The 16,904-nt window shown below is 35.8% G+C and overlaps 1 protein-coding gene across 1 annotated transcript in view; it reads right to left on the reverse strand.

Annotated features, from left to right (window-relative positions):
* Positions 1-16,904, reverse strand: part of Grm8 (glutamate metabotropic receptor 8) — a 963,476-nt gene that overhangs the window by 358,784 nt on the left and 587,788 nt on the right. The window contains exon 7 of the mRNA XM_004642707.2: positions 2,467-2,667. Within this exon, the coding sequence (XP_004642764.1) occupies positions 2,467-2,667 (201 nt within the window). The remainder of the gene's footprint in view (positions 1-2,466; positions 2,668-16,904) is intronic.

Here is a 16,904-nt window from a genome sequence, read left to right on the forward strand (position 1 = left end):
TAAAATGTTTATTAATAAGCATTGCTTATTTAGCTGTCAAAGTTTCATAATTTTAAATAATTTCAAATCAAACTCATTGCCTGTTGAATGGTAGATAGAATTGTTGCAATGATGTAACTTTCATTGTGGGTATCTTTACGCTTTGATTGCTCAGGAAACTCAGAACTGATACAGATCTTTATTTTGCTTACTTTGTTTCTCTTGTGATAGTTTTAATGCTTTCTTTCTAATTTATAGCTTTCTGTATGTCATCTTTATCATAAAGAGTCAAGGTACTAATAATGAAATAACATTGACAGATAAGCTATTAATGAATTTTAAAATGATGAACAAAGTGAAAATTCATATAACTACACCAAACTATATAATTCTATAGTAATTTGCTTATGTTCAGGTCTCTTACCCTGTATCATTAGCTAATGGAACATAAGTCTCAAGACTCATAAAATAAATCTCTAAGTTGCTCAAAGAAACTATTTTTCCTGTTCATCTCCTAAATTTAAACTATTTCCCCTCAAAGCAGATGAGGACATTTATTCCAATCAGACACCATATTAGATACGGTTCTATTATGCTTCAGTAGATTCTGTTACTTTCCAAAAGAGCAAACCTGAAGAATTATCTGTTAAGACCACTACCACACCCAATGTCTATTCGGTCCTGTGGATTGTGTCACCCTTATCTCAGGCACCGGTTCCCTTCATATTTGATCTCTCTCTAAGTCCCCAGACTAAGGAAGATTCTCCTTTTACAAAGAACTAAAATTCCAACATGACTCCCTTTCCAGCACTCATTGTAGATTATTTAATTATAATTCTCTGTGTTTATTTAATTAATATCTAAGTTTGCAAGAACTTTAAATTATACATTTTGTCTTTCTCCCAATAATTCACTTTGAGCATCTATCACAGTGCTGGACACAGTCTGTGGGCCATGACAACAGTGGACTCAATGCAGATTATAGAAGGAATACATGTAGAGAGATGCACAGTACCAATACACTGATAATGTAGAAGCAGGAAAAAAAACTATATAAAGTGCACAGAGGAACTCAGACACCATTGGAGTCTAGGGGCAAATTATCTTAATAGTTATTAAGCATTAAGACGTTGGTTAACATTTCATACTAGAATCACTATATTACAGTATGGTAGAATAATTGAAGTAACCAAGAAAGGATTAGACCTTGATTTACTGGTTAAAAAAGAAATTTGGAATTCAACTTTAAAATGCGTTGATACAATATCTCTTTAAAAGATTTCCCTGTCTTAAGGAAAGTTTGTTACTGAAAAAAGTGTTTTCATTTCCATTCTTCTTCATTCCTCCTAATAATACTGAATAAGTAAAGTGTTCCCCAACCTCACATTAAGTTAAATAACTTTGCATTCCAACAATCTTCTCTTGTTCAACTTGATAACTATATGAAAATTATTTATACTAACAAAAGAATGCTATGGAATGATTCTCAGAAATTTTCTGCTAGAGAGGATAACTCTGTGTTGAATAGCAACCAAATTCTGCCTTATGTTGCCTTAAAAAAGCAAAAGAAGTTTCCACTTGAATTCTAAATGGAAGATGACCTTGTGCTTTTTTGAGAAAAGCTGGCAGCTGAGGTCACTGCAGTGTGTTGTGACAGACAGTACAGAGCTCTGCGTGGCTCAGAGGCATGCTCATTGTGTGGAGTGCTGCCAAACCGAAAGAATTAGACAGCTCGGAGCATTCTATCATTTCATTTAAAAATAATGGTCAAAGTCACGGACAGCAACCATTACAACTTTCATGAAAGAGTGGCAGCATTCAGTAACTTTCATTAATTGAGGCAGGTACTTCCACTAATCTCAGCAGAACACTGTGAATCCAGCATATTCTGTATCAGTTTCTTTTGACCATCACAGAAGCAACATTTCTGCTTCTGTAGTAGCAAAATCCCACCTACACAGCATTGGATGTAGCGCCTTGTTTCCAACAGGCCAAATCATTTAGTACAAAATAAAAGGAAAAGAAGACAGAAACTGAACACTCTCCCAGTGTAAATGTAGAACAACTCAAAAATCATCCATTTTCTTCGAGTCAATTTATTGTTTAAAAGGCTTAACATCAGTTTCAAAACACAATGTCTATAATCTCTTCTTTAATAATAGTAAGAAGAAAACATTTTCAAATAAATCTAATGTGCTGTCAATGATTTTGAATGAGCCTTCTAAGTTGTTTCTGAAATAGCAATATTTAAGCGGAATATTTTGATTGATAGAGGCTTATTTTTAACTTATGCTTCTTTCAGAAGCAGATTAATGGTAACACAAAAAACATGTTTGAGATTTAAAAGCAGGTGGAAAAAAACCACACTTATGATTAAAAGGGAAAACTGTTTCTAATCTTGTACTTTCCATTCTGCCTATCTTCTCTACATGGGGGGAAGGTCACTTCTAAAGTATTTAAAAAGAGAAAAAAGTAGTTGTAACTTACCATTAAAATTTACAGCCCTAATATAACCAAGCAGTTCTTTCCCATCAATAGTGCTCATTCGTGGGCAAAGACCGATGTATCCCGGGCAAAGATCTTTGTGCATATTGTGCAGGGCATAAGCCATGGAATAGACTGCATCAATTACAAATTGGACCTTTCCTTCCTGTTCATAAGATGAATCCCGAGCAATTCTCTCCAGCCCTGCAAAATAAGAAGGGAAACCATCAATTCTACTTTCCAGATTAATAAAAGATGACTTTAACACCAAAATTCCCATCATCAGAGATCCATACAATGAGACCCAACTATTTGATTCTACTTCTGATTACTGTTGTTCTTACTGAGTCAGATTTTAAAACTAGCTATTGATTTTTTTTTTATCTGAAATGAGGAGAAACTATTTCATTAGCAACAAAAATAAGTAAACTATAGTTTCACTTTCATTCCCTCCTTACTGAATCCCACTATATTGCGGCTTCTAGTAATTTTATAATGATTTGGTGGAAAAAGAGTCTTTTAAATAAAAAGAATATAATTCTTGCTATCACCTGCCTCAGCTCCAAGAGCATCATTTAAGTAAGTACCCCATCTGTTCTGGTTGTGAATGTGTTCTGTTCAGGAGCTTTTGGTAACTATTAAGTGATAATACTTCCTTAAGCAACACTGGTTATCTTTAAAAGAATCATTCAATTTATTTTCTCTTTGAACTCAATTTGCTATTTTAATTTTCTATTAAAAAGATGTAGATCTCCCAAAACGAATGTCAGTCAGAATACCTGTGTTTAGGCATATTTGAGGCAGACAACTGGAAATGGAGATTACCTCTACATTGGTGTTTACATTTAATATGAAACAGCAGCATAGAATTTTTAAAATGGAAGATAAATTACAGATCAGCTATGATCCAGCTTTCTCATTTTGGTAGATGAGCAGACTCAGGCTGGTTAGAGTCTGTTGGGGCGCAAAGAATAGCTATAGGAAGCAGCCCCAGCTCTTATAATGAAAGCCCAACATTCTCTCTATGCTCAAAAAAAGCAATAGATGGAAAAAAAGAAGAAAATTACAAAAATGCATGTTGAAAAAATGAACTGCACGTAGAAGGAGTCAAACAAGATCTACTGCCATTCCTACATCCTCAGTCAGCCTTCCTATACACATTGGTAACAACTGGAGAGACCAAAAGCAAGTAGTTTAAACTTCTTCATGGATGTTTTCTAGTAATCTATGATAATTAAATTTAACTAATAACTTATTTTCTTAACCCTAGTGCTTATATCTGCAAAATTTAGTAAGTTAAACAAAAGTTACTGTTCTATATTTGAGCATTTATACTATGATAAACCAACTTCTTTCTTGAATTTATTCATTTTTTTTTATCCAGACACCGGACATTACTTCCTCTGATTTAAATGGTTTGTGACACTCACTTATTTTAGCTGCTTTGGTTGGTGTCTGAGTCTCTGCCATTTGTCATAGTGCAGAATTCTGTTCCTCCCTTCACTTAGCCTCAGATCTATTCATTCTCAAACCAAACAACTATTACTATTTCTATGGCCAAGAAATATAAATTGGAATCTAAAATATTGCTTATGGAGTCTAAAACAGGAGACCAACTTACAAAAAGTTAGAGACAAATGCAGTAAGTGTTTAAATGTAAATAACTGAAATGAAATGATATAGTGTCATTAGTCTTCGCCAAAATATTATACCCTAACTTTGAAGACACTCCATCATTTTTGCCACTTTCTGAAGTGGTTGTGAAAGTCCTCTTTCATAAGTGTTTTTAGCTGTACTGTGCTGGCTATTGGGATATCCTGAATCAATTAAAAATGTTTCTTTAGTAGTCATGTTGACTTTAGGGAAGAGCCAAATCACATAGTTCCAGATTCAGTGAATAAGGTGGATGAGATGTATTATAATGCTTTTATTTGACAGAATTGTTGTGTCTATTTTCAGTCTACTGAGGACACTGAGGTAGCCACTGAGTTAACAACTACAAACACTCATGAAGGAGAACTTCCAGAACGACTGCAGTAGTGGCAAGAACAATGGCATAAGCATATTGGAAGCAAAGGAAAATATTTTGAGGGGATAAATGGCAATGTGTCTTTTACTGTAATATTTTCAACATTTTAAATTCCATATTTATATACCATATTATTATTACACTTCATGTATCATTTTTCTAAAATCCCTCCTGAGGGTTTTACAAGAGTGGGAGCACAAAGAGACAAACAAAGCAAAACCCACAAATTCTCAAAAAGGACAAGAATCCAAAGGTATAGTGCCTCCCTCAGTCTACCTTCACAGCATGATGAAAGCTAAGATTCCTGCAGATGTGGAGACATTCACTGCATGGCGTAAGCTAAGTTTCCTGCAGATATGGGGATAATGTGCTTCACTTTTGTCTCCTGCATCCTGGGGCAGCCCTGCTGTGCTAGAATTTCAAGTTGCCATATCAGCTTCTACCCAGTATTGCTTTCCCCCCACAAAAGAGAACCATTATACAAATAAACACAGAGAAATGGTTACAGCAACCACAAAGGTTCAAGTATTTCTTTATGTACACTTATCTGATTATCATCTACTCTGTTTCATTTTGCTGGAGAGTTCCTGGAACATCCAGAGATGTCTTCTTGGTTTTGAGAACACAGACAAGCAAGTGACAGGGATGTACACTGAGTGAGACTGAAATGGCTACTTGTAAGACTGGTCCCCGAGTCAGGAAGGACACCCTTGGGTTTCATTGACTCTACCATGCTTAGTAGAGAGATTCTGAGCCAGGACAGCTGATGCCATGTTCTCTTGCTACTTTAAGCACAGATTCCTCAGTGCAGCCTTAGAACTTCCTAGGTTGGAGACATGAAGACTCTTATTCTAGAAACTTCCGCACAGACTGATAAAACAAGGCCCAGTAGTCTATAATAGTAGTGGGTTATCCACATGACTGGCAATGTCAGAAATTGTTGACTTGAGCCTTTTACAGCTCAGTATATTAATATGGCTTTACTTTTTACCTTGTTTTCATACTTTACTGCTGGTTGGTTAAGACCAAGATAAAACAAGATCTATATAACAAAAAATGTAACTTTGTATCTGACAAGGTTAGTCAAATCCCCTCAGGATTTACCCTGAAACCCTGTATTGCAGTTTGTAGATCCTTTGTCAGTATCAGTCATGTGGATGAGTCACAGCCATTGCTTGGTGAATTTGTTCCCTGTGAAAGCCTGAAAGAACGTGTTCTCTCCACGTGACTCTCCTTAGGCACATTCTACATCATTGATCACTTTCCTTTGTGCCCGCAAAATCTCCTTGGATTACTTTGCTGAATTCATGTACCTACAATATATGAATGGCAATGGAATACCCATCTCTGAGAAAAGTAAACAAAAAAGGGGATATAAACCAAGGACCATTTTGTAGTGAAAAAATATACATATACATACATATATATATATACAAAATAGTTAGCATAGAAATATAGCTACTTTCTTTTAGTTCAATAGAAGAAAGTTTTGAACTAATAGTGTTTAGACAAGATATCATGTCCGCATCTTGTACTATAAATAACTACTATGAAGACAACAATATACAATGTATTAATTATTGTAACTGTCCTACTAACCTGTTTTGAAATTCATTGCTACTTTTTTCTCAATAAAATTAATATATAAAGAAAGGCCCAACCTGTCATTCAACTTTTGGAAACCACTGTTTTCTAATATTTTAGTCCCCCAAATCAATACAGATTTGCTCTTTAGAGAATTTTACAGCATAGAGGTATCAAAATAAAAGCGATCCTTTCAGAAAACCAAGATGAGAGGTATTCACTATGGCTTTTGTATGTTTTATCAATTATAATTATACTCTTTAAAATAAGTTTAAAAAATAAAAAGAACAAGGAAAAAATAAGGTTTATAGAAAACAAGGGTTAATATTCAATCATTTGTCAAATCTTATATACCTATATTTGTTAATCTGAACAACAGATCTGATGGTAAAAATATGTACTATAAGAACTATTATTAATTTCGTATTCTTGTTTTGAAAATACATACCATATGTATTGTTGGATGTTACTCTGCTTCTTTTTTTGTTTTTGCTATTTGTTTTTGTTGGGGTTTTTTATTTTTACTCTTTAAAATAAAATAAAATTTTAATAAATAAATAGTTAATCCTCTCATACTATATGCAAGTAGAAAACAACCAAATCACTTTTCCCAACAGATGAACTTAACACCCTATAGTCATTTCTCAGTACTTGGAAGGGACTTGTTCTGGAACACCAGTGGCCAACACTCTTCACAGATTCTCATGTCCCCTTTTTAAATGGTACAGTATTCATATACACCCTAAATGGATCCCTTATATCAACTCTAGATTTCTTTAATACCTAACACAATGTTAACATTCTACAAACCGTTGTCATACTGTATTATTTAGAGAAAAAAAATAAGAATAAATAGGCTGTACATATTTTATGCAAATATATTCTTTAAATAATATTTTTGTTCCCTAGTTGGTTCAATCTGAAGATACAAAACCTGTGGACAAGAGAGAAAAGCCATAAAATTCCCAGTACCTAAAACTTTCTAAATTTCTGTCCTATCCCTAGATACACATAGGTGATTGGAATTCCTTTTAACCAAAGACATAAATGACCTGAGATTTTAAAGGAGGAAAGAGTTAAATTTCTTCCTCTCTGGAGGGTAGCAATAGGATGTGGGAGGTTAGTAGAAAAATGAAACAAACCAGGAGGGACTGATCCAGGGAAAGACTCAAGCTCCAGATGCAAAAGGTGATGGAGGGTATTTTAAAACAGATGTCTAACGTTCCAGGTAAAACACAATTGCTGATCCTGAAAGCTCCCTGGTGCAGATACAAACACAAACACACACACACACACACACACACACACACACACACACTCCCCTGCCTCTTCAGGGGATTCTCGGGGTGAGAGACGTTTGAGTGGCAAGCATAGAACTGGCAGAAATTGCATAAGCCAAATTGCTTCAGTGAAAGCAGTGACAATGAGAATATCAGGAAATTTGGAAATTATTCACAATCCATGAAGCACAGACAACAGCTAGACATGTCTACATTTTAAACTGCTAAATTTTATAGCCAAAATATTCTGGCTATCATATATTATACCTTTATGTTAATGCTTTAGCATTCTTTTGTCAGTTTATAAATATATATTCCTCAGTGTTTAATAATTGGAAGAAATTTATATACACTTTTCTGATAAATTGTGATAGAGCCCCAATATAATACACATACCCTTCTTCAACTTCTCTTTTTAAAAAAGGTTTAGCTTCATATCTAATAGATTCACAAGCACTTTTAAATATCACGCTGGCTTACCCAAGGCATATTTAAATTTCAGTCTTCAAATTGTTCATTTCCCTGGTTTGTTAGAAAATCTACTTAATATGAATGAAGATTAACTCTGAGCAATTTTGTGCAGTTTCTCTCTAACACTTTTTAAGCCAGCCTGTTTAGTGTCACAGGTGACTCAGTGGACACTCGAAGACATTTCCTCTAAATCAGCCACATGGCCACAATGGAAAGACTGGGAGAGCGCTTCCAAACTGAAAAACAAAGAATTTATTTCTGCTCCAGGTATTTAGATAATACATGTCATTTCTGTTCTCTAACGTGTGAACCTCACTGTGATGCATGAGATTTTATAGCAGCTAAAGTTGGCTCCTTACTTCCTAAATCTGACTCCCTCATTCATTTAAGAGAGGAGCTTGGGAGGCTGACAGTGATGCATCAACTTAATTGACTGCAAAATTTCATTATGCTATAGTTTCTAAAGTTAGCATTAATATATTCGTATAAAGCGCTAAATATTGTCAAAGGCTGTATGTCAGCCGTTCATTTAAAACACCACTAGTTGTAAAAGTGTGATGTGTTTTAGTGTATAGCTAAAAATTAACAACATGTGACACGTGTTTGCATGGTGGGAGATGAATTGAGCATCGTAAATTTTATAGTAAAACGGCCTTATGTTTTCATTAATGAAATCTAAAGCTCCTGAGTTTACGTCACATTGCCAGAAAATATAGTAAATTCTTGTTGGTCCAAGAAATAGCTCATGTACTTTAACTTTAGTTCAGATCTTTCACACTCCATCGTGTATCTTGTTGAATGTTATTCCTTCTTAGTAAAAAGGTGAGTAAACTCAAATTTGCGAAGTACTCTGTATATTGCAGTGTGACTTTTTAAGGGGAGCCCAACAGGAATTTTGAATCCAATCATAGACAGAATCTTGGTACAAAGCTTTGCTTTCTAAGAATTTCCTATTTCTAGGGATAGAGTTTGGTTTTCTACAGAGAAATGTCAAAAAGCCCTATTCATTTTCCTTAAATTAATTACTCAAAACTTCCAATATTAACATAGTGATAAACAGAACTCAATTTAGGGCAAAAACAGGAAGTACTGTTAGTTGTTATATTAATAGAAAATCAAACATCCAGTTGGTTCTTTTTTCTTACTGTCTCCATTTCAGGTGGAAATAATTTCATACTATAAATTTGTGGAGTAAAACATCTTTTTCAGTTCCACTCTGACTTTCTCTTAAGCACATAGCAACTATTTTAAATAATTAAATCATTTTCTTGGATTGCTGTGAAAAGAATGGTAAGAGGGAAGAAGAGAATTTGTGAACCTGCTATGAATACTGTATGTTAATGCATATAGGACAAAACATGAAGCTATTCTAAATTCCACAGAAGTTCCATACTTTTTGCTAGTGATAACTAAAAGACCATCTTGCTATAAATTCAGGAATGTCATAAGCCCAGTGATTTTTAATCAGTGAAAACATGTCAGAAACAGCACAGTAAATTACAGAATAATTACTACCAACAAACTGGCCAGTGTAGGTCACCTTTGCCTGCATGTATGTGGGTTTGGTACACCAATGGAGCATAGGGAAGAAACTACATAGGACATAGTGACCGCCCACAGCGCAGGGGATGAAATGCGGGACCGGAGACGCACAGAAAGACAAACTGATGGGAGGAAGCAGCCGAGTGTGAGAGAGGAGCTGCAGTTCAGCAGAGCTGGGTCCCAGAGGGAGGGCGCGTTCCCTGGGACACGGTGGAGAGCCTGTGTAAGCCTCGCGCTTTATCTGGGTGTTTACCCGCTGGGACGTCCAGGCTGAGATTTCCGACCTGTCATGCTCGTCTTGCTACAGCTCCTTCTCTCTGGCCCACATGCCGCTTTCTCAGTTTCCAAACCTCATGTCATCGCAAGCTAATTAATTTATAATAATGCTTCTTATTAATTCGACAACTTAGATTAGATCGTGAAGCAATTTCAGTGTGAGATTTAAACTCGGAACATTGTCCACTTGAAACAGGCAGCCACGATAAATATTTAATAGTTTTTCTGGGAACTGAAGCAAGAACAGGTTTGAAGTAGAAATGTAAGTTGGGAGACAGGCCCAGTAGAGATGGGAGAGAGTGGAAATCAAGTGAAGGAATAAAAAAAAAATACATGCTTTGCCCCCAAAACTGACAGATCCAACCACCTAATGAAGTATGGTAGTAAGGGTCCGGTGCTATAAAGAATTCAGGATTCTGAAGCTAGTGAATAGAGCTGACACGGTGTACAGAAGTCAAGTGAGTAAGAAGGTTCCATTTATGTCCTCCCAGCTGTATCAGGACCTCAGTTAAAAGGCTTTTCTTTCACATTCTGCAGTACTTATTTCATCTTTTAATATAGAACATATATAAATATATTAATTATAAGAATATAAGGCCTAAATATTTGAAGTTACCATGTATCAGTAATGTGGTTGATCTTTTACTTGTACCGCTGCAATAATCTAAGCCCCTTGGAGTAAAGGACACAGCACCGTACTGTGGAGGATAAACAGAGCCACCAGTTAATTTTGTTACATACAATGACTCAATATCATAAAAATTATGGAATTAATGAGATGACCTGATGGGGTCCCTTCAGCTCTACCAGTCAGAACTCATTTCTAAATGCTTCCTCCCTACATGTTCTAAAATCACTAGAACATTACATAAATGAGAGTCTAGACAAATTCCACTAAACCCAATTCTCCAAAAAGTAGTAAATATTCTGCAACTGGGCTACTATTGAGACCTGCAGATTCAAGACTAATGAAATCCCTGGCATCGTCCTGAATTTTAGTTCCTGCATCCTCAAATCTTGGTTAAATTTGTCATTACAGTTCCCTTATTCATAATAGTTACATATCAAATTTCATTCTTTGCTGAAGATAATAGTGTCCAACTCTGTTATTTTGACATACTGGTTAAAGGAATGGGTTACAGAAAATATGATCAGAGAAGGGAAAGGGAAGAGAAAAGGCACAAAATTAAAATGGATGAGACACTTCACCAGTAGGATCTCTTTAATATTAAATTATTGTTACTCTTCTTGTACAAAGAAACAAATGAGGAATCAAAAAGTTGAATAATTTACTCAATATTGCAAAGTTATGAGAATAAATGGTAATTTAAAGTCCGGTCTTTCTGATTCAAAATAGTCTGTGGTAACTACTTCTCTGAAATTTTCTTTGATTCATTCAACTCAGGTTCCACCTTTTTCTCTTCTGATCTGCTGTTTAACTCACTGCCAGCAGACTTAAGATTGGTTATTTCAGTTGTAGATAAACACTCAGAGTCCACTAGTACAGTACTAGAGTACTATGGTACAAATTAAAATCCATTATAAAAGAAATAAAGTAATGCAAACTTTTACAGAAATATCAGTAAATATTAAATAAATGGTAAAAATTATATTGAAATATATTAAAGGAGAAAAATGGTTCTACAACATTTGAAGCATTTTTCTAAACTGTTAAAGTTATAAAATTCAGGCAGCCACTTGAGATGAGGTTGGCATAAAGTGGCCGAAATGCAAAAGCAGGATGATTAGATATTCATGGCAAAACCCAGCAATAATAAAGTTTAATACATTTATGTTTACAAAATTAAAATAAGACAACTTTAGCTGTGTGTGTGTGTGTGCATGTGTGTGTGTGTGCATGTGTGTGTGTGTGTGTGTGTGTGTGTGTGTGTGTGTACAGTTCTACCTAACTGTCTAGGAAAATAACATCAAGTTCAAAAGAGATTTTTACACCTATGGTTTTGCTTTGTGGATACTGTAGTAGGCTGTGTCAAAGAGCTATAGAGACAGATATATTGGACTAATGAACTAATTTAAGCCTCTGCCTTATCTATTTACAGAGGGCAGAAGAAATTAGAAGATAAGAGTCCTTTGCTAAAAATTACCAGCTCTCTATCTTCTTCTATAATTTAAATGCATGGCACAGCAAGAACTGAAGGCCAGATGCCTGGGGACACATCAGGAGGCTCATAAATCAGCCACGGAAGAGCTCTAGATCAGCTTTCAGTAACTTCTCTCCTTTGTGCCTGGCAGGAAATAGGAAGTGCTTCAAACAGGTGCCACATGTCCCCACCAGTTTTAAAATTTCTGTGCAATGCCCTCAGGTTTCCAAAACACTGAAAAACCTAAGGCAATTGGCAAACAAGATTAAGAGAATTTCTTCAGATAAAGCAAGCAGTTTAAAAGAAAGGCATGATAGAGAGCAAGTTATTTTATAGATCTTGAAGTCCTCAAACAAAGAAAAAGCTGTTTGATTAAATCTAGTCATCTGCATTTTTCTACTCAATTATTTAAGATCATGCACAGAAGAGACAAATTCTGATTCAAAATAATATCTGAAGTTGTTGAGGAAGAGACAAGTGTCTCTCTTTCAAGTACGATGAAGACACTCCCCACTATAGATGAATTCAGCCTTTCGCATCATAATCACTCCACCAGAAGGGACTTCTAGTGTTCATCCTACCCCACATATTATAGTCATTAAAGACTATGACTTGGCTTAAGATTTGCTTTTTGGAAAAATATTTCAGGGCTGGGGCTATAGCTCTGTGGCTGTTACCGTAGTGTCTGGTTATCCCCCAAAAGCCTCGTGCAGTCATGGGGCAAGGACTTCTACAGTTTGAGATTAACACATGATCCACTGAGATTATGGGTGTCTTAGTACTGCTGGGATTATGGGTGTGAGTACTACACTCAGCCTGGAGCATATAGCCTGAGTGCAACCTGAGGAAGACAGACTTCCTCTCAACTGTTGCCATTGTTGCTGCTACTTCTCCATTTTGCTCTTTCTATTCTTTGCTGCCACCATGAAAGGTTGCTCTGTGCCACGTGCCACTCTACCTTGGAGCCAGCTGAGTATGGACTGAAACCTCCATGAACTGTGAGCTAAATAAACCTTTCCTTCCTTCATTTTTGCTGTCTAGTATTTGTCCCAGAAAGGAGAGAAGAGGAACTGAGCCAATGGCACAACACTTCTGACAAACACAAGAACCTGAGTTCGATTCCTGAACCAAAAAAAAAAAAAAAAAAAAAGAAGAAGGTATATTTCACTCTTTGTTAATTACAAAAGTAACACATAGCCTTATTATAAATGCGGAAATTAAGCATGCATAAATAAGAAATTAATGGGTGTCTGTCAGCCACTCTATGTGTATAGATATAGTGCCCTATGGATTTCTTTTTTCCTTTATGTTTTTCAGTAGGTAAAAACTAAATCCAGATTAGTCCCAGTAAAGAACATACCTGGGTGCTTTATTTTTTTTGCTTTTTTAATTTTTTTTTTAAGAGAGGGACTCATTAAGTGACTAAGCTGTCTACCCTGGAGCTGTACACTACCTCAGTTACTCAGAACATTGGAATGACAGGCATATGCCACTGTGCCCAGCCTTGTCTCCTTATTTTTAAACATTATGGTGATATACTCTTCTTAATATCCTCATATACTTCACCTATAGTAAAAACTGCCCTATGTTTAAAGAAAATATGTTTTTTAAAGATTGTCTTTAATATTTAATTAAGATTCTTATGTAATCTTTAGTCATTCAATGGATTCAAACTTTGCATGTAATATTTGGGGCAAAGTAGAGAGCTCAACATGGTAGTTTTCAAATAGAGACCAGTTCTTCCAGTGCTATTTGTTAACTAGATAATCTTTTCTCATGAACCTATAAAAGTCACTTTAATATATGACAATCTGATACACATTGGAATATATCTTATGTTTCTACTCTAAGCCATTTACCTCTGAATATGCCAAAATTCTATGTTTTAAGAATTATTGTGACTTATAATTTTAGGCCATTGATTCATTATTTCTGTAACACTTATTTTTAAATATTCCTTAACTTGTCTATTTCAAAAAATTGAGCTTTTATTAGGACTGCATCAATTTCCTAAACTTAAATGAGAAATACTAGACATTGCTGTAGTGTTAAATTCCCAGTTAAAATATGGAATCTTTGTCTATTCAAATTTTCTCCTGGAATCTTTGGTAAAGATATGTCACTCACATATTTCTTTTGGATTTAATTTCTTAATATTTAGTGCTTTGACGCTTTATGAAATGGGAATTTTTCACTTAGATTTTCATTAGTTATTCTTCATATAATTCATAAATTCTAATTCTTTGTATTGTTCAACATTTTATTCTACTCTTATTTATATCCTGTAGATTCGGGAAGTCTAAGATCAAATTCTAAAGTCAAGGAAAAATACAAAGGACAAAGGCTCTGGGATTAGATCAGGATTTCAAACAATCCCTTAAAGTATCTTATCCTTCATTCATAAAATGAGAATTTGCTACACACATTGATTGCATGGAGGCCACCAGGAATAAATGAGAAAAGACAGATATGTTGCACATTATATAGTGAAACAATGACCACCATTATTTGCAATGCAGATCTATAAAATACTTAAACTTCTATGATATTCATCTTCTTTCCAGTCACACAAATATATGAAATCTATTATATAGATTTCTATATTCATTCAATTAATGTGAGAAAGAAAACTTAGTTTAGTGATAAATAGCACTCGTCTTCCATCCCACTGGCCTATGTTCAAATCTTAGGACCACCAGTTAGTAGCTATGGAGACTTGAGTAAGTCTATGGACCTTCTGTTTCAGTTTGGTCATCTGTAAAATGGATGATAACAGTACCTACTCAATAGGCTTGCTGTCACAGTTAAATCATGTAACATACAAAGCAGCTGAAAAATGCATTGAGAATGATAAGCACCACATAAGAGGATGTTATTATTTGTAGTAGTAATACTATCATTATTATCATAATTATCTCTATTACGCTCATTCTTTAAGGCTTGTGATTTTGTTAAGTACTGAATGGGATACAACAGAAAACAAAAAGTGATCAGGCTCATTATGTTATACAGTGATGCTGGAGCTAAGATATGGAGGATAAATGGGAGCACACTGGATGAGGGTCCTATAGAGCACAGAAGTGACAATACTGGCAAGGGCTCAGCAACAGAAAAGCAGAAAAGTAGAGGGAATGCAATGAGGCCAGTGAGGAGGCTGGAAGCAGTGGGAGACACAGATGAGGTCTGAGAGGGGATGAAGTCACTCAGGAGACCCTGTAGGCTACATGGCTACATGACTCTTGATGTCATACTGTCTTCACGTCAAGACAACCCATGTAAAGGTGAAGTAACTAGGTTTCATTTCCGGTAGACTCGTAGTCAGCAGAGAAGGATGTATGGCCAGGGCAGGCCAGTTAGGAGGTTCATCATGTGTTGTTGAGGGGTAAACAGTGGCATGCTGCAAGGTGGTGAGAAGGATGGAGAAATGTGAATGCAGTTGAGACTATCAAAAGACAAAATTAGGAGGACTTAAATATGGGAGTTAATGTTGGCCCCACCCCTGGGACATGGTGGCGTGTACCTGCAATCCCAGCTCTTGGGAGGCTATAAACAGGTGGATCACTATGAGTCTGATCTAGTAGTGAGACCCTGAACACCCTGTAGACACTAATATACAAATAAATAAATAAAGGAGTTAATGCAAAGGGTGATATTAAGAGTGCTATCTAGGTTCCCAGCTTATGTATCTGTATAGATACCTGCCTCATGTATCTTCACAGATCCTACTGCTGCTTGATGTGATCAGCAACAAAAGCTAGGCCAGAAACTGGATGTGCCACTAGGTAAATATAAATTTTCCTAATCGATTGTTATGGTTGAGCTTTCAAATGTCTTTCAAAAGTCTTATATATTCAGAGGTGTAGCTTTTGGAAAGTGATTGGAATATGAGAGCAACACCCATGGTTCTGGTTATGCAGGCATGAACAACGCGATAGTTGTGGATCATAGAGGCTTCCACTCAAATTTCAAAGGATGCTCTAAAATAACGGGTAATTTGCCCCTTTGAGGGAAATTGTGAAGCAGTGAGAGTAAGAACAAAGGTGCAATAGAGACCCCAAGAAGTTGGAGATACCAGTAGACAGCTGATTAGCAAAAGAATGGGGCTATGTGAACTATAACCAGCCAGGCTTTAGAGATGGGGCTGCCCAAGCCTCAGAGTTCAAATCTCACCACAATATTTGCCTTGCTGGTTTTAAGTCTTACATTAGTCTGATGCTTATCTTTTCCTCTAATCTTCGCTTTTGAAATGGGCATGCTTATTTTGTGTCATTATGCATAAAAAGTATTTCATTTTGTTTTGATTTTTACAAGACTCACTTCTAAGAGTTTGCTTTGAGTCTTTGGAGTTAGACTTCTCAGCAATGCTTGGAGTTTGAGCATAAGATTTTGGTGACTCTGAGGGAAGGGCTAAATGCATTTTGCATAACAAGATGGATATGATACTTTTGTGGGTTGTGGGTGAAATGTTAGGAGTTAGATCTAAAATGTCTCCAACAATCTCATGTGTTCAGGGGTAGGGCTTTAGGAAGGTACAGGAGTCATGGAAATGCTATACTCAAAGATTTAAATACTGATAAGTTCATAGCTGACTATGATTTTAGGAAGCTGGGCCTGGTTAGAAGTGAGTCACTGGACATATGACTGGGAAGGCACATCTTGTCTCTGGCTCTCTCTTCCCTTTCCTTTCTTCCTGATCTCCATGGCAGTTTTACATGCCATGTCCTGCCACCATCTTGGTTTTGCCTTGGGGCCAGCCAACTCTGCACTAAAATCTCTGGAAATGTGAGCCAAAATAAACCTTTCTCCTTTAAATGAAGGCATAAAGCATTTTGTCACAGTAACCAAAAAGTAACTAATATTTGAGCAATCAACATGGAGTGTGTGTGTGTGTGTGTGTGTGTGTGTGTGTGTTCCTATTAAAATGGGTCATGGAAATCTATTAGCTTTCATCTGCTAAAAGTTGTATCTGTTCATTTGGCACTATGAGACTGTGTCTTGCTCAGTCTGGGCTCAAGGTTCCAAGACTGGGTGTTTCTCATTTTTATTATTAGTTTAAAACTTCCCAAAATGTAAATTGCAACACAGGAACTAGAAAGGGAACTAGAATAGGCATTTTGTCAAGGACTCTGATATCACTCAGCAATTCCTTTTAATATA

The sequence above is a fragment of the Octodon degus genome, unplaced genomic scaffold (genome assembly GCF_000260255.1).
Source record: "Octodon degus isolate 3935 unplaced genomic scaffold, OctDeg1.0 scaffold00160, whole genome shotgun sequence".
Taxonomy (NCBI): Eukaryota; Metazoa; Chordata; class Mammalia; order Rodentia; family Octodontidae; genus Octodon; species Octodon degus.